At 37.8% G+C, this 19,303-nt stretch overlaps 2 gene segments (V, D, J or C); both read left to right on the forward strand.

The window, feature by feature from the left end:
• LOC127687761 (Ig heavy chain V region VH558 A1/A4-like) overlaps positions 1-9,937 on the forward strand; it is a 59,071-nt gene extending 49,134 nt beyond the window's left edge. The window contains 1 exon segment of the V gene segment in view: positions 9,561-9,937. Coding sequence covers positions 9,561-9,937 — 377 coding nt within the window.
• Positions 1-19,303, forward strand: part of LOC127686811 (Ig heavy chain V region 108A-like) — a 111,185-nt gene that overhangs the window by 90,623 nt on the left and 1,259 nt on the right.

Below are 19,303 nucleotides of genomic sequence, written 5' to 3' on the forward strand. Positions count from 1 at the left end.
ACTATGGGAACAAGCACAGGGCTTATGTATTTTCAAACCAATGTGAATTTCTACAGAGAGGGGGAAGTGGATATGTGCTCCCACCACTATGTAAGAATCTATCTGCAGCTGGTACTCATTTACAATAGAAACTTAGTCTTCTACAAAGGGAACTTACTCCTGTATTAACCACACTTGATGTTAGGCCCTACACCCAAGAGATGGCCAAACAAAAGCAACACAATGACATATTTGCAGTTTTTTCTCATATAGCGTTACTTAGGCAGTTTATCTTACTAGTTTTTTCATGTATATTTGGTTTCATACTTTTTCTTCTTTTGAGTTTGTGTATGTGTGAATATGTATGTATGACAAGATAGGGTGGATAGTAATAGAGAGAAAGGCAAATTGACAGAAAGTGAGTCTTGTTTTACCTTTTTGTTTGTTTTTGGTTAAAAAGTGAGAAAAATAAAGGGTATGAAGTTGGGTTGGTAGAAAAGGAATGAGGATCTAAGAAAAGTTGTGGAGAAGTAAAGTCTGATTAGAATATATTGTTTACAAGATATTTTCAATCAACAAAGGTCATTTAAGTTAAACAAACTGGGCAAAGGCCCCAAATCTCATGTACCTTTTACTTTTCCCTAAATGAAAACACCATGAAAAGACAAAACATGTTTGTTTCTTTCTGGCATGTCCATGCACAACCTGGTCGGAAAGTTTCCAGTAATTTCTGGTCAGTTGTCAATTGTTCTGTTGACACATCTCTTATCATTTCTCTCTTCCTGAACTGATAATCAGGTAAGAATCTATGGAGAACAATGCATGTTTCACTGCTGAGATATTTTCTCAGACATGTACAGAGTCTTCTTAGGGTAATGTTCCTTTCCACACATAATCAAGTATAGCAACAGCCAAACAAGTCTCTGTTACTAACAACAAAAATAAGTTTCCATTACCTTATAGCTCCTTGTCCTTCATGACATCATCAGGACAGGAACAGATGTCACCAGCCAGATGAAAAGGAAGAAGCAGGCAGGACTGAAGGAGAAGTAATTAGCAAACCATTTGTCAGAACACAGGATTGATATAGATTGATTAATTTAAGATATAAGACAATATTTGGCAGCAAGAGTATGATAAGACTTAAAAGTATAATTAATAAATATAAATCTTGGTCTTTCTATTTAGAGCTAGTGCAGGCAGAGTAAAACTGTATTCTTATACCCATGTTAGTGTCAATGTGAGCCATTTATGTATCATAGTTGAGTCAATAACTTTGAAGCAGAAGTGTTTGATCACATACTCAATCAATATCTAATTCTGAGGATATGAGCAACATTCCTGCTAAAAAACTCTTTTGTTTTGCTTTGTTTATCCAAAATAGTTTCTTTGTACAGCACTGATTGCCCTTGAACTTATCTCTATAGACAAGGATAGACTTGAACTCAGAGATCCTTATGTTCCTACCTCCACAATCTTGGGATAAAAGATATTAGCCACTACCATCTGGGTTTGTTGAAATACCCTCAACAATTATTTTTAGTTTTCTCTGGTCATTTCATGGAATTTGAGGTGGGAGGTTCAGTGATTATACAATGATTACTGATTCCAAACTCATAGTCTTACTCATCTCCAATATTCTGCTCTGTAATCAAATGATTGCTACAGCACACTAGCAACAAGACCATCTTTACAGTTTTTGAGACAAAGTGTGACAGTGATCCTCAGTGTTTTACTGTGGACTGATTAGCAATTCCAAATGGTGATTCAGAACATTTTCCCAGATGTATGTTCTGCAGAATTTGTCAGTAACTTTCTTCACAGGTAAGTAACAGAGTGAACATCCAGAGATTCACGAAAACATGTTTAAAGTGGCTGTTCCTGCATCTTATATATCTGAGCACTGAGGACACCATGGTGTATCAATCTTTGATTGAATCAAAGTGAGATGTGAGTCACTTTCCAGATGCAATCCTATCTGCAAAGGGACTTGGAATAGTGAAAATGGTGCCAGTCCTTTAAGTGGTGTTCATAATCATCAAATATAGACAGGTCTAAAGGGAACTGTTATGGGTGAGTGATTAATGGTAAGAGAGCCCAAGCAGTGGACAAGGGAAAAACAATACAAATTAATAAAATGATAGAAAATGATATACATCAATATGTCCATTTATTCAAGGAAAGCTTCTGCACAGACATAGCATCAGATCAGCAAGTATTATGATCCTCATATTAGTTGAACTTAGGGGAATAAACTCATATTATCTAATTATAATATTATGGAGCACAGACATTTGTGTATGGATTATAAGAGGAGGATATCTCAGTTACTATTTAATTATATTACTTAAGTAGGCATGAAATCCTTTGCATTGCATCAACAGCCAATATTCTGTCATATGAAATTCAGCATTATACACATTACCCAGCACATCCGGGGTTCTGCAATGCCAAGATACAACTGTCTAGCACTCTGGATTGTAGGGATAACTGTTCCTCTATAGTAAGTAGTCACTGATGCCCTGAGGACACTGCCCTGTGAACTGAAAATTCACAGGACTTCACATGGATTCTGACTAATTATGGAAGAGAGAACATGCGTTCAACTTTTTCTTCCTCTTTTTATCCTGAAATATTAGGTGTATCCAATTTGTGAACCCAAAGTTAGAGCATAATATACTTGAATGTTCTGTGTTCATGTAGTGTGTATAGTTGTTTTATTATGAGTAGTTATACTTCTGATATTTAAATATACATTATTACATATCCCTAAACAATGCTATTGGTTTCTCTCATCCCTGGGATAACATTCCGTATTCTGTCCTTCATTAGCAAAACATCAATTCTGAAAGCTTTACAAGCACATGCCCTGCCTTGGAATAAGAGAACACCGCATTGGAAAGTTACACAGGTAGAAGTAAAGTTTTCTAAGCACATATATTCTCCACCCATTAGGTTCCTATAAATGAAATTTCTTCTCTCATCCCATCTCATTACAAGCATGGGAATGCAGTACGGTTAACAGATTGAGTTGCACAATACATTTCCTTGATTTCCTTCTCAATGTGATTTTTTGGAATTGTTAGCTTTTCATGAGTGCTACTCTAGTTCCTCTTCTTCCTGTTGACTCCTGTATGTGATTGTCCTAGGAATTCACACATGGATACATGGGGAGATGCATCTTTCCTTAAGACTCACTGTTGATTTTTTTGTCCTCAGTGCTCTGGCCCAACTATAGCCTGATAAAGGCAAGAAAGACCCTGATCTCTCCTGTTAACACCTCATTACAAGTGGGACCTGCTAGAGCCAGATCCAACTGCCACAAGGAGAGAGTAGGCTTTGAGAGGATCACTGATGATAATGTAGAAACAACTTTAATTCAGTCTCTGAGTTATCAGCCATCTTCTATAGGTAAACAAGAGCCATTGCTCCATATAGCTATGTCCTCTCAGCAGTGGAGTTGTAGGTATATGTTACTGCTCAAGACAGACTGGACACCATCAGGTTAAGCCACAAGAAATCTACCTGCAGATCAGTTGAGGACCAGCAGGGGGCAGAATGGGGCTAAGAATCCCAGTAGACAGATATTTTAGGGTTGAATGAACTCTGTATCCTCTGTGATTTCCATTTTTGAGTCCTTTTCTTTTTTCTTTTTCTATTTTTTTTTAGGAGTTTTTTTGGTCAGAGACACAGAACAGTTTATTTGCTTTTTTTAAATCAAATCTGCAAATGTTATTTAGTTCACAAACAAATTATTGAGGAAAATCGCATCTATTGACTTGTGATTGAGATATAATGATTTTGTGTTCAAACGCAGTGAAGATTCTTCACTAAACTCTCCAAAGATTCATGTATTTTTATTTTTTATTTACTTATTGTATATTTTTAAAGAAAAATCACAAAATGCATTTACATCACTGATTCCCTCCTCAAACTTATGACAGCTCTTTCATCTTAAACTGAACTACCCAGCTTTCGTTCTTTCTGTAGAATGGAAAAAATGGAACAAAATTAAAGAGGGATTGAAAACATATCAATAATTAAACACATACATACACACAAGCACAAAATAAAACTGTAAAATTGTACCTTGTACCTAAACATATATATATATATCTTTACACATATATACATATGTATATGTTTATATATATACATATATACATATATATGTAAAGATATGTGTATGTGAGTATATATATTCTATGCATTTTTCTTTCGGCTTCTACAAATTCAACACAAAAAATATTCAAATTAGTAAATTGCATGAAGAAAACTTGAAGCACTTGTCATGTGGACTCAGGTGACCCCATTCTGCATATTTTCCAGGTCCATTCACAAATTTTAGACTTCGTAATTCATGTTTTACTATGAGAAGTGTTCCACTGTCTATACATCCCACATTGTCAATATCTATTTGTCTTTTGTTACAAATCTAGGTGGATTCAATTTCCCAGATGCTGTGATTGGATCAGCAATAAATATGTATGGGCAAGTGTCTCTGTAATAGTGTATAGCATCATTTGAGTACATGCATGTATAAGTATGGCACTACATAGTTTTGTTTATTATTTTTGGTGACATTCTCAAACTGATTTCCAAAGTCACTACACTAGTTTACACTTACATCAAATAATCTTAATTATCATTAACAAATTATCATTGTCTAATTAATATTATCATTAATATTCTTGTTTATTGTCATCTCACTGAAGTCAAATTGGAACATTACATTTCTGGGAATTTTCATTCATTAAGTAATTTATTCACTATGAATCTTTCTGGTCCTCCTCTCACCCATTTTCTCCCCTATCCCCTTCTCCTCTGAGAGGGTGGAGGCCTCCCCTCTTTGGGTATCCCCCTACCTTGGCACATCAAGCTTCTGAAGTACTAGGCACATTCTTCCCAGTGCAGCCAGACAAGGCAGACAAGTTAGGGGAACAGCATCCACAGGAAGGCAACATCTTTATGTACAGTTGCACTCTATTGGGGGACCTACACTAAGACTGAGATGCACATCTGCTACATATGTTTAGGGTCCTGTTAGCCAAAGACTATGGTAGAGGACATAGAGAAACCAGCCTTCTACTGACCAGGATATTCTACCTGCCACCTAGGGTTTTTTTGTGTGTGTGCAGAACAATGTCATGCAGTTTAAAAGAAGTACAAAGACATCAGTGATGTTTTATACTTTGCCTAACCTTGCAGTCTAAATATCAGGCTTCAAGAAAGATGTACCTGTTAGTACATGACTCTTACACTGTGCCCAAGTGTTTTCTGATTGTAGTTGTTGTCTATTGCATAGGAATGACCTCCTCCCAAATAAACATAGTCAAAAGCCCATGGCCTGAGACGACAGAGGCCATAGTTGACCCCAGTTGTATTGTTGAAGTTCAAGATGTCAAAATGCCTTATAATACTTATGTTTATAAAATAGATTATTGCTGCTCTCAGCCTTGACCAAGAAGCTTCTGTGTTCAGTGTATAAAGATTGATGCAGACATTCATGACTAGTCAATGTGGTTAGAATGATTACAGAGTCCTCCTCAGACACAGATTTGTTATTGATATGTACTTTCCAATGTATTAACTGTATTAATGACTATTTGCAAACATCATATGAGTATCTCATTAGTAGCTCTTATATATTGCATTCTTACATACAATTATGTATTTCAATGTATTTATATATTGCATTCTTACATACAATTATGTATTTCAATGCATTCTAGTGTATAAATGAGTGTCTAGCATAATAGAGAAAAATAGGATATTCAAGAGATGAAAGAGTAGAAATTATGAGTGAAATTAGCAGTGTGAAATATTCATTTACACAAAAATTCTAACCAGATGTAAAAATTGTTATTTTTATTTTTCAGAATGAGTTTGCTTATTCTTTGACATTTTTATTCAAGTGTGAAATACATCAGCATCATTTTCACCCCACTGTAACCTTCTGGTTTCCATTAAGAACTTCTAGTAAATCTCTCCCATCTAACTGACCACTTTTATTTCAGTAACTAACAGTATATGGAGTCCAATCAGTGCTGTGTATATATACATATGTGTGTCATTCACTAGTATATAAGGAACAACTCAAATCCTTCCAAAGAAAAAGAGAGTATATTTTCATCATTTATCAGGTGCCAATAGATCTGAACCTTGGTGAGTATTCTTGGAAGTCACTCACCATCGTGTTGTAATATTTTAAAAATATGGCTACACTTTGTTTAGTGGGGCAAGCCTCAAGCACATGCACCAAGGTGGATGTGTTAACCTGAGAGGGAAATCCATCTCTCACAGTTTACCATGCCGATCTAAGCAATCAAAATTTTGTGTCTAAGCTTACAATTGTACACACTTGCTACTCAGCTATTTCACATATGTTCTCTGTCCCAGGTGTGGTCTGATGTCAGGAGAGCCTGTTGTCTACTATCATTACGTTTTTTGTTACAATTTTTATTTTCCGTAGATTATCTCTTTGTTTTAATTAACATGCAGTGTATTAAGGTTCAGTTTGGCCACCCCTCCTTTTTGACAGCATTTTATCTTCCTTCTTAGATCTTGGATAAATATGCACATTATGATCGGATATTTTTATTTACATTTCAAATATTTTCCCCTTTGGGATCCCCTCTCCCATCACCCCTCTCCTTTCTCTATGAGGGTTTTTATTCACTCACCCACCCACTCCTGTCCTCCTCCACTTGCATTGTAGGGGTTCAATGGAGCATTGAACACCCTCAGGCCCTAGGGGCTCTCCTTCCACTGATGTCCAACAAGGCCATCCTCTGGCAATATGTGACCTGCGCCATGGGAAGCTCCATGTGTATTCTTTGGTTGGTGGTCCAGTCCTGGGAGCTCCAGGGGTCTGGCCTGTTGACACCATTGTTCCCTCCATGGGGCTGTCATTAATTTTTTTAGAAATGGGAAGTGCAAGAGCTGGCTCCAACTTCCAGCAAGGAGGAACCTGGTTTCAAGAGAGACATTATAGTAATATTGGCACAACTTAAAATCACTGATGCATAAACCATCATCTCCAGGTGAACTAGAGTAATTTCTCTCTTCAGTAGAACTCTGTAAATGCTGAAGTTACATGGTTAAATTTTTCTTTTTCTTTTTTACAAAATGTTTTTTTATTATTTTTATACACTCCATATTTTATTCCCCCTCTCTGCCAACCCCTGTCCACCCTCTGACTGTTCCACATTCCAAACCTTCTCCCCTCCCCCTGTCTCCACATGGATGTCCCTACCCCCACCCCACCTGACCATTAAACTTTCCGGGGCTTCCAGTCTCTTGAAGGTTAGGAGCATCATCTCTGAATAAGCACAGACCTTGCAATCCTCTATTGTATGTGTGCTAGGGGGCTCATGTCTGCTAGTGTATGCTGTTTGTTTGGTGGTCAGTGTTTGAGAGATCCCAGGGGTCCAGATTAATTGAGACTGCTGGTCCTCCTACAGGGTGACGCTCAACTTCATTTACCCTTCCCTAATTCAACTGTAGGTGTCAGCTGCTTCTGTCCTTCAGTTGGGTGCAAATATCTGCGACTGACTCTTTCAGCTGCTTGCTGGGTCTTCTGGAGTGCTGTCATATTAGGTCCCTTTTTGTGAGCACTACATATCCTCGGTAATAGTGTCAAGTCATGGGAGCTCCGCTTCCCCTGGATCTTACTTTGAGCCTTTCTCTGGATCTTCTTTTCCCTGAGCTCCTCTCCATTTCCATCCCTGACATTTGTTCAGACAGGTACAATTATGGGTCAGACTTATGACAGTGGGATAGCCTTCCTCTCCCTCATTTGAAGCCCTGTTTTCCTGCTGGAGATAGGCTCTACAAGTTCCCTCTCCCTACTGTCAGACATTCTTTTTTTGTGTAGGCCATACTTTATTTTTTAAAATTATGTCTGTTATTTATTTACACTTCAAATGTTGTTCCCTTTCCTGGTTCCCCCCTCCCTTGAAAATCCCATAAACCATCTCCCCTTCCCCAATCAACCCACTCCTGCTTCCCTGTCCTGGTATTTGTCTACACTACAGCATCAAGTCTTTCCAGGACCAAAAACCTCTCCCCCATTTGGTGTCCAAGAAGATTTTCCTCTGCTTCCAATGTGTCTGGCACCATGAGTAGCTCCAAGTGTACTCTTTGGTTGATGGTTTTGTCCCTGGGAGCTCTTGGGGGTACTGGGTGGTTCTTATTGTTGTTTCTTCTATGGTGCTGTAAACCCCTTCAGTTTCTTTGGTCCATTCTCTATCTCATCCATTGGGGACCCTGTGCTCAGTTCAATGGCTGGCTGAGAATTTCCTCCTCTGGCCAATTTTCATAGGAAAGTCTACATCCCAGGTAAGTGTGGTTAAAGCCCCTGTTTAGAGATGATATAGGCCCTAGTAGACCTCATTTGTATTGCTAATGATCATGTTGTCAAACTGTCATAAATATTTATGTTTATACCCTGTATAATGTCTGAACCTTGGTCACAGAGGATCATATGTGTTGTGTTTAAAGAGTAATTCTCAGAGTGTTGAGAATTATTGATAGAGTATCCATCAGCAGTTGTTTCAATGATGCCAGCTTCTCACCCAAGAATCATAAAACATAGAAAAGAATGTAAGATACAGAGAATGGAGCTAAAGGACGAGAAATTTTATCTCCATTTAACATCTGTGATTTTTTTTAGATTGTCTTAATTAATACAGTTATATCCAGTTGCATCCATTTTTCCAAAAGCAATGTAAATTTCTCATTCATTTCTGGTCAAACACACACACACACACACACACACATGTTAGTGATAAAATCCTTTGTTTACACATTGATAGCTTATATCTATAAATTAATTATTCATTATAATGCTGTAAAAATCCTTGATGTATAAATATTTAAGCACATTTACTTTTATTCATTTTAGTGAATTTTGAAGTATATGACCTGTGGGAAAGGCAAATATTGCTTGCATTTATCTGAAAGAAAGTTCTAATACATAAAACTTACCAATTTTTGGAATGTACCATCAAAATCAAATTCATCATCATCATCATCTCATCATCGTCATTGTCATCATCATCACCATCATCATGATTTCAAAGCACCATCTGTAAATCCATGTGTTGACAGTGTCCCAAAGTGGAGCAACAGACTCAGGCCAAAAACTTATTGAGAGCTTGTCCCCTGATGTTGCTTCCATGACATGTGACCTGGGTTCATGGAAAGTGTATGATGCACTTCCTCAAAGAGGATTAGGACTTGGACCTGAGCACTCTGCTACCTGACCCATGTGCCTTTTCAATTCTTTCTCTCCAGTTTTTCTGATGGACTAGGTTCTTACATAAGAAGTACCTGCTCATGAATATGCAAATTACTTCAGACTATGTGAGTAAATATGGGGATGTTCATACAATGAAAACAACCTATGGTCACTGTCCTCTTCACAGTCACTGAAAACACTGACTCTAGCCCTGGAATGGAGCTGGGTCTTTCTCTTACTCCTGTCAGTAACTGCAGGTAAGGGGCTCATCAGTTCCAGATCTGAAGAGGAGACAGGACCTGAGGTAACAATTACGTCCACTCTGTCTTTTTCTCCACAGGTGTCCAATCGCAGGTCCAGCTGCAACAATCTGGAGATGAGCTGGTGGGGCCTATAGCTATAGTGAAGTTGTCCTGCAAGGCTTCTGGCTACACCTTCACCAGTGACTGGGTGCACTGGGTAAAGCAGAGTCCTGGACATGGCCTTGAGTGGATTGGATATATTTATCCTGCAGATGGTGGTACTAACTACAATGAGAAATTCAAGGGCAAGGCCACACTGACTGCAGACACATCCTCCAGCACAGCCTACATGCATCTCAGCAGCCTGACATCTGAGGACTCTGCTGTCTATGACTGTGCAAGACACAGTGTTATCACTACACCGAGTGTGTCAGAAGTCCTGGAGGGGGAGAAAGCTGCCTTAGGAATGAGATGACTGAAAGATTAGTCTTCAGACTTGCTCAGAAACACAGTCCTATAGAGCCTTTGTCATCTTTGTAAATGCCCATCTATGATTAAAGTGATGCTAGCTGAGGATTCCCAATCTCTTCACCAGTGATCACCTCCATTGACATGTTTCTTATTCTGTAAAACAATAAAAGTGGAAATGTATGGTGATGTCTGATAAAAATATCACTAGATCCTGAGTGAGCAAAACTCTTTTAAATTGTTTGGAATAAAGTATAATATGAGTTTGACTTATATAATCCAAATAATCAAAATCTGGGCAAACACTTCCTCATAGTCTTAAGTGATCTCAGGTCTGTTACTATCTCTTGCCATGTGTTCCAGCAGAAATTCCAGTCTCTTAGAAGGTGATGAATATTTATATCAGAATGCACAGGCATGTGAATAGGTTGGTCAAAATGTTACTAAATCACATTTCATCAAACTCCTTCACCATCACATTCTATCTACCTGTTAAATTATGCAGGTTCTGAGATTATATGTAGGTGTTTGATGCAGTATTCACTTCCTTCCAAGACTCAGTAGTCATCCCTACAGTCACTAGCCTTTTTAGAACATGGACCTATTCTGATACAACATCAACTCTCATAGTCCTATTGCTCATCTTTGTTGTATATAGTATTTGTGAACGTGTGTCTCTATATCCACATGTGTTTCTTTTGATTGTTTTTGGTGACTTTTCTTCTGTTTGTTTTGTCCTATTCCCATTTTTTGCTTTCCCTTTACCTATTTTTGTTTTTCTTTTTTATTACATTTACATACTTTTTGTTTTCTAATTAAATAAAGAAACAGAATCAAGCTGGGATAAGATTGGGAGGTATTTAAACATAGTAAAAGCAATATACAGCAAACCGGTAGCCAGCATCAAACTAAATGGAGAGAAACTTGAAGCAATCCCACTAAAATCAGGGACTAGACAGGGCTGCCCCCTCTCTCCTTATCTTTTCAATATTGTACTTGAGGTACTAGCTCGGGCAATTCGACAACATAAGGAAGTCAAAGGGATACAAATTGGAAAGGAAGAAGTCAAACTATCATTATTTGCAGATGACATGATAGTCTACCTAAGTGACCCAATAAACTCCACTAGAGAATTCCTACAGCTGATAAACAACTTCAGCAAAGTGGCAGGTTATAAAATCAACTCAAGCAAATCAGTGGCCTTCCTATACTCAAAGGATAAGCAGGCTGAGAAAGAAATTAGGGAAATGACCCCCTTCACAATAGTCACAAACAGTATAAAGTATCTTGGGGTGAATCTTACCAAACATGTGAAAGATCTTTACGACAAGAACTTCAAGACTCTGAAGAAGGAAATGGAAGAAGACCTCAAAAAATGGGAAAACCTCCCATGCTCATGGATCGCCAGAATCAATATAGTTAAAATGGCCATTTTGCCAAAAGCAATATACAGATTCAATCTAATAGCCATCAAAATCCCAACTCAACTCTTCACAGAGTTAGAAAAAGCAATTAACAAATTCATCTGGAATAACAAAAAACCCAGGATAGCTAAAACTATTCTCAGCAACAAAAGAAATTCTGGGGGAATCAGTATCCCTGACCTCAAGCAATACTACAGAGCAAGAGTGTTAAAAACTGCATGGTATTGGTACAGTGACAGGCAGGCAGATCAATGGAACAGGATTGAAGATCCAGAAATGAACCCACACACCTATGGCCACTTGATCCTCGACAAAGGGGCTGAAAACATCCAATGGAAAAAAGATAGCCTTTTCAACAAATGGTGCTGGTTCAACTGGAGGTCAGCATACAGAAGAATGCGAATTGATCCATCTTTATCGCCTTGTACTAAGCTCAAATCCAAATGGATCAAGGACCTCCACATAAAGCCAGACACTCTGAAGCTAATAGAAAAGAAACTGGGGAAGACCCTTGAGGACATCGGTACAGGGAGAAAATTTCTGAACAGAACACCAATAGCGTATGCTCTAAGATCAAGAATTGACAAATGGGACCTCATAAAATTACAAAGTTTCTGTAAGGCAAAGGACACCATCAAGAGGACAAATCGGCAACCAACAAATTGGGAAAAGATCTTCACCAATCCTACATCAGATAGAGGGCTAATATCCAATATATATAAAGAACTTAAGAAGTTAGACTCCAGAAAACCAAACAACCCTATTAAAAATGGGGTACAGAGTTAAACAGGGAATTCTCACCTGAAGAACTTCGGATGGCGGAGAATCATCTTAAAAAATGCTCAACTTCATTAGTCATTAGGGAAATGCAAATCAAAACAACCCTGAGATTTCACCTTACCTCAGTCAGAATGGCTAAGATTAAACATTCAGGAGACAGCAGGTGTTGGAGAGGATGTGGAGAAAGAGGAACACTCCTCCACTGCTGGTGGGGTTGCAAATTGGTACAACCACTCTAGAAATCAGTCTGGCGGTTCCTCCGAAAACTGGGCACCTCACTTCCAGAAGATCCTGCTATACCACTCCTGGGCATATACCCAGAGGATTCCCCACCATGTAATAAGGATACATGCTCTACGATGTTCATAGCAGCCCTATTTATAATTGCCAGATGCTGGAAAGAACCCAGGTATCCCTCAACAGAAGAGTGGATGCAAAAAATGTGGTATATCTACACAATGGAGTACTATTCAGCCATTAGAAACAATGAATTCATGAAATTCTTAGGCAAATGGATGGAGCTAGAAAACATCATACTAAGTAAGGTAACCCAGACTCAAAAGGTGACTCATGGTATGCACTCACTAATAAGTGGATATTAACCTAGAAAACTGGAATACCCCAAACATAATCCATACATCAAATGAGGTACAAGAAGAAAGGAGGAGTGGCCCCTTGTTCTAGAAAGACTCAGTGAAGAAGTATAGGGCAAAACCAGAACGGGGAAGTGGGAAGGGGTGGGTGGGAGGACAGGGGGAGAAAAGGGGGCTTATGGGACTTTCAGGGAGTGGGGGGCTAGAAAAGGGGAAATCATTTGAAATGTAAATAAAAAATATATCGAATAAAAAAAAGACAAAAAAAAGATTGGGAGGTATTGGGGAAGGGAAATCAGTATTCAGAGTATATTGCAGGAAGAAATGTATTTTCAATAGATATAGAAAAAAGAGAACTTTAAAAATTCAATAAATAAATAATTCTGATAATATATTTGTTGTGTAACTTTTCTATATGCTCACATGCCCATTATTTAGGTCTCATGTCTTTGTTTAAATTGTCCAACATATAATCAGAAACCAGGCCTAAAAGCATTTAAGGATAAGGCACTTGTCTTATGCATAATTCTAAGGTGTAGTGAAATACATAAGTAAAATGTGTGGGTTTTAGCCTCTCTCATTTTCTCTGTCTCTTTGCCTCTGTCATAGTCTCTATGTCTCTGTCTTTGTCTCTTACTCTCTCTCTTTCAATCTCTCTCTCTCTCTCTCTCTCTCTCTCTCTCTGTATTCTCATTGGTTTGCTTTTATTTATTTTTATTAGATATTTTCTTTATTTACATTTCAAATGTTATTCCCCTTTCCTGTTTTCCCCTCTGAAATTTCCCTAGGCTCTCCTCCTTCCCCTGTTCATCAACCCACCCATCCCCTCTTCCTTGTACTGGCATTCTCCTATACTGGGGCATCTAGCCTTCTCAGAACCAAAGGCCTCTCTCTTCCCTTTGATAACTAACAAGGCTATCCTCTGCTACATATGCAGCTAGAGCCTTCGGTCCCTCCATGTGTATTGTTTCGTTGGTGGTTTAGGCCCTGGGAGTTCTAGAATGCACTGGTTAGTTCATTGTAGAAAATGGTTAGTTTCTCACCTTCATTTAGGTGAGAAAGAGAGAAAGAGAGGATGAGGAAGAGGAGAAGAAGGTCTTGGGAGAGGGAGAGAGGAGAGAGAAGAGTTGAATGTGGAGCTGAAAGTTTTGGAAGAGGGAGAGAGGATAAGCAGAAGCACTTGGCTTGGAGATACTGCAAATTATAAAGGGTCTCATAAATGGCAAAGATGGTAGTGTAGTCTTAAATTTTCCCAAATTAGGCAAAAAGGTTTTATTCATGCTAATTGGGTTGTGTTTAGGTATGAGTCTTGAATTCCTGATCTTTCCAATACTTTTAACATGAAGACATGTTTAATTTTGTTTAATGCCTTTTCAACGTCTAATGAAAAAGCCACGTGGTGTTTTTCTTTGAGTTTGTTTATCTAGTGAACCATCCCTGACTTTGTTGTATATTGAACCATCCCTGCATCCCTGGGATGAAGCCTACTTTATCATGGTACATGAAAAATTTGAGGTGTTCTTGGATTTGGCGTGTAAGAATTTTATTGAGTATTTTTCATTAAAATTCATCAGGGAAATTGGTCTGAAGTTCTCTTTCTTTGTTAGGTCTTTGTGAGGTTTTGGTATCAGCATAACTGTGGCTTCATAGAATGAGTTAGGTAGTGTTCCTTCTCTTTCTATTTTGTGGAATAGCTTGAAGACTATTAGTATTAGGTCTCTGAAGGTCAAAATGGATTCTGCACTAAAACCAACTGGTCTTGGGCCTTTTTTTGCTTGGGATACTTTTAAGAACTTCTATTTCTTTAGGTGTTATGGGACTGTGAGGATGGTTTATCTGATCCTGATTTAACTTTGGTATTTGGAATCTGTCTAGAAAATTGTCTATTTCATCCAGATTTTCCAGATGTGTTGAGTATTGGCCTTTGTAGTAGGATTTGATAAATTCTTTGTATTTCCTACGTTTCTATTGTGATATCTCACTTTTCATTCCTGATCTTGTTAATTTGGGTGATATGTCTTTGTGCCCTCTGGTTAATCTGGCTAAGGGTTCATCTATCTTGTTGATTTTCTTAAAGAACCAGCTCCTGGTTTTGTTGATTCTTTGTATAGTTCTTTTCAGTTCTACTTGGTTGATTTCAGCCCTGCGTTTGATTTTTTTCTGCTGTCTCCTCCTCTGGGGTATATTTTCTTCATTTTGTTCTAGAGCTTTCATGTGTGCTGCTAGTGTATGTTCTCTCCAGTTTCTTTTTGGAGGCACTCAGAGCTATTAGTTTTCCTCTTAGCACTGTTTTCCCTGTGTACCATAAGTTTCAGTATGTTGCACCTTCATTTTCATGAAATTGAAAAATGCTTTAGTTTCTTTCTTTATTTCAACCTTGATCAAGTTATTCTTGAGTATGAAATTGTTCAGCTTGTACATATATGTGGGCTTTCTGTTGTTTTTGTTTCTATTGAAGACCACCCTTAATCTGTAGCGATCTGATAGAAGGCTTGGGATTACTTCAAACTTCTTGTATCTGTTGAGGACTCTTTTGTGACTGATTATATGGTCATTAATTGAGAAGGTACCATGAGGTACTGAGAAGAAGACATATTCTTTTGATTTAGGATAAAATATTCTATAGATATTTGTTAAATCTTTGGTCCATGACTTCTGTTAGTTTTATTGTGTTTCTGTTTATTTTGTGTTTCCCTGATCTGTCCATTGATGAGAGTGGGATGTTGAAGTCTCCCACAATTATTGTGTAAGGTGCAATGTGTGCTTTGAGTTTTAGTAAAGTTTCTTTTAGGAATGAAGAAATGCATCTTGCATTTGTAGCATAGATGTTCAAAATTGAGATTTCTTCTTGATAGATTTTTCTGTTGATGAGTCTGATCTTTTTTGATGCCTTTTGGTTGAAAGTCGATTTTATCCGATATTAGCATGAGTATTGCAGCATGTTAACTGAGGCCATTTGCTTGGAAAATTGTTTTCTAGCCCTTTACTCTCAGGTAGTGTTTTTCTTTAACACTGAGGTGCGTTTCCTGTATACAGAAAAATGCTGGGTCCTGTTTAAGTATCCAGTCCGTTAGTCTTTGTCTTTTCATTGGGTAATTGAGTCCATTGATGTTAAGAGATATTAAGAAATAGTGATTGTTGCTTCCTGTTATTTTGATGTTATTTTTATGGTTGTGTGGATATCTTCTTTTGGGTTTGTTGAAAGATTACTTTCTTGCTTTTTCTAGGGTGTAGTTTCCCTCCTTGTGTTGGAGTTTTCCATCTATTATCATCTGTAGGGCTGTATTTTTGGAAAGATATTGTGGAAATTTTGTTTTGTCATGCATTATCTTGGTTTCCCCTTCTAACTGAGAGTAATTAAGAGTTTTGCTGGGTATAGTAGTCTGGGCTTTCATTTGTGTTTTCTTAGGGTCTGTATGAGATCTGCCCAGGATCTTCTAGCTTTCATAGTGTTTGGTGAGAAGTCTGGTGTAATTCTGATCGGTCTGCCTTTCTATGTTCCTTGGCCATTTTCCCTTACTGCTTTTAATATTCTTTCTTTGTTTAGTGCATTTGGTGTTTTGATTATTATGTGACAGGAGGAATTTCTTTTCTCATCCAATCTATTTGGAGTTCTGTAGGCTTCTTGTATGTTCATGGGCATCTCTTTCTTTAGGCTAGGGAAGTTTTCTTCCATAATTTTGCTGAAGATATTTACTGGCCTTTTAACTTGGCAATCTTTACTTTTTCTATACCTACTATTCTTAGCTTTGATCTTCTCATTTTGTCCTGGATTTCCTGGATGTTTTGGATTAGGAGCTTTTTGCATTTTGCATTTTCTTTGACTGTTTAGTCTGTTTCCTATGGTATATTCTGTGACTGAGCTTTTCTCTTCTTTTTCTTGTATTCTGTTGATGATGATTGCATCTACACCTTCTGATTTCTTTCCTAGGTTTTCTATCTCCAGGGTTGTCCCCCTTTGTGATGATGTCTTTATTCTTTCTACTTCCACTTTTAGATCCTGGATGGTTTTGTTCAATTCCTTTACCTCTTTGTGTTTTCCTGCAATTCTTTAAGGGATTTTTTGTCTTTCTTCTTATGGACTTCTTATGGACCTGTTTACTTGTGTTATCTTGTATTTCTTTAAGGGAGTTATTTATCTCATTCTTAAAGTACTCTGTCATCATGAGATGTGATTTTAAATCAGAGTTTTGCTTTCCTATTGTGTTGGGTTATCTAGGGTTCACTCTGGAGAGAGAACTGGGTTCTGATAATGCCAGTAGTCTTGGTTTCTGTTGCTTGTGTTCTTTCCTTGCCTATCATCATCTGGTTATCTCTGGTGTTAGCTGGTCTTGCTGTCTCTGAATGTGGCTTGTCCCTCTTGTAAGCCTGTGTGCCAGAACCCCTGGGAGACTATTTCTCTCTGGGAGGAACATAGCTATGGAGAATTGTGTATAGTTTCAGCTCCAGGGTGCAGACAGAAATGGGAAGGAACCTGTCCCTGGCTCTTCCCTGGTTCCAGTGTCCTGATGGTTTAGAGCAGGTCCCTCTTGGACCAGGATTTGAGCAGAAGTGGTGTCCTTACCTCTGCTTATAGATGAGTCAGCAATCCACGGAGACTGGCTCTCTCCATATGGTATTTTCTTATAGATCATTGTGGCACAGGATCAGTTCGGGCACAGATTCATACTGCTCCCTACAACATCTCTCAAATGGCTATTCTTGTATCTAATGTATGTGATATCTGACGACACCATGGTGTATCCATTTTTAAATGAATCAGAATGAGATGTGAGCCAATTTCCAGACATAATCCCTTTTGCATAGACATCCAGAATAGTGAATTAGGGCACAATCCCATAGGTGGTGTTCAGAATTGTAAAATATAGTTAGGTCCAAGAGGAACAGCTAGGGGTTTATGATTGATGAAAAGAGGATCTAACCAAAGGAGAAGGGAAAATAATTCACAATGAATGCAAAAAATGCTATAAATCAACATGTCCATTTATTCAAGGAAATCTCCTATACAGACATTGCATGAGATCAGCAAGTATTATGATCCTCATATTAGATTTCTTAGAAGAATAAGCTTATATTATATATTTACAATTGTATGGGGTCTAGACATTTGTGAATGGATTACATTATATGAGGAAGATGTCAATATAAACCCATACTACATAATTAATCTTTCATTCCTATGCATTGTAACTTATGTGAGTCATTAGCATTCCAATGTACTGAAATATGAAGTACAGCATTATAGATATTATCCAGCACATCACAGGGATTCTGAGCAGGTATGGATGGTAGAACATGCATTTAACTGGTCCTCCTCTTGGTTTCTTGCAATATTTGTTGCATCCAATTTGTTAACCTGAAATTTGAGCACAATATATATGAATATTCTGAATTCATTTTTATGGATTCTTGTTTCAATATGTGTAGTTACATTTCAGGTAGTCTACTACATATGCAAACATATTCCTACACAATGGTATTGTTCTCTCTGATCCCTGGTACCATATTCCAAATCCATCTTTCTTTAGTAAAACCTCACCTCCTGAAAAGCTTTACAAACACATGCACTGCCCCAGAATAGGAGGACCCTGGATTGTAAAGCTACTCAGGTAGAGATAAGGCTTTCTAGGCACACATATTCTCTACCAATTAGAATCCCTATTATGGAAATTTCCTCTCTACCCTCATCCCATTAAATGGATGTTCATGAAGATTGGGAAACAGATGGAGTTGCTGAATATATTTCCTTGATTTCTATCTCCTAATCAAGTTGAATTTCTTTTGGAATGTTAACTTCTCTGTGAGTATCATAGTGGTACTTCCTCTTTTTGTTGTATGTGAATGTTCCAATAATTCATACATGGAAAAACAGGGTGATACATCTTAGACCAAGACTCCTTCTATCTTCTACTGCATTTGCCCAGGTACAGCTTGATGAAGATAACAAAGACCCTGATCTCTCTGTGTACACTTTATTACAAATGGGAACATCTAGAGCTGTATCCAAATGCCAGTAGGAAAGAGGATGACTTTGAGAGTGTCATTGATGATAATGCAGAAAGAACTTAAATTCAGATACTGAGACATCAGTTAACTCTACAAGTAAACAAGAACCATTTATCCCTGCAGCTGAGCCCTGTTAGAAATGGAGTTGCAGGGATAACTTTTTGCTCAAGTCAGACTGGGCAACTTCAGAGTAAACACTGAAAAACTTTTCTGAAAAAAAGAAAAGAAAAACCTATCTGCAGGTGGGTTCAGGACCAGTAGGGGGCACAGTGGGACCAACAATCCCCAGCAGAGAGATGTGGTGCTTTTGTGGGAGACTGTATCCTCTGTGATTTCCTTTCTTAACTTACATGTAACTATTGTGATTGACATGTAATGTTTCCATGCTCAAAAACTGTGAAAATTCTTTGTTAAGCATGTCATAGATTTATATTTTCTTGACACACACACACAGACACACATATGAAACATACTCTTCTTGATGAAATCTTCTGTTTACAGATACACAGTTAATTTCCATAATTTATTTATTGTGATGGTGCTGTAAAAATAATTCATGTACAACTGTTT

Source organism: Apodemus sylvaticus, chromosome 6 (genome assembly GCF_947179515.1).
Source record: "Apodemus sylvaticus chromosome 6, mApoSyl1.1, whole genome shotgun sequence".
Classification (NCBI taxonomy): domain Eukaryota; kingdom Metazoa; phylum Chordata; class Mammalia; order Rodentia; family Muridae; genus Apodemus; species Apodemus sylvaticus.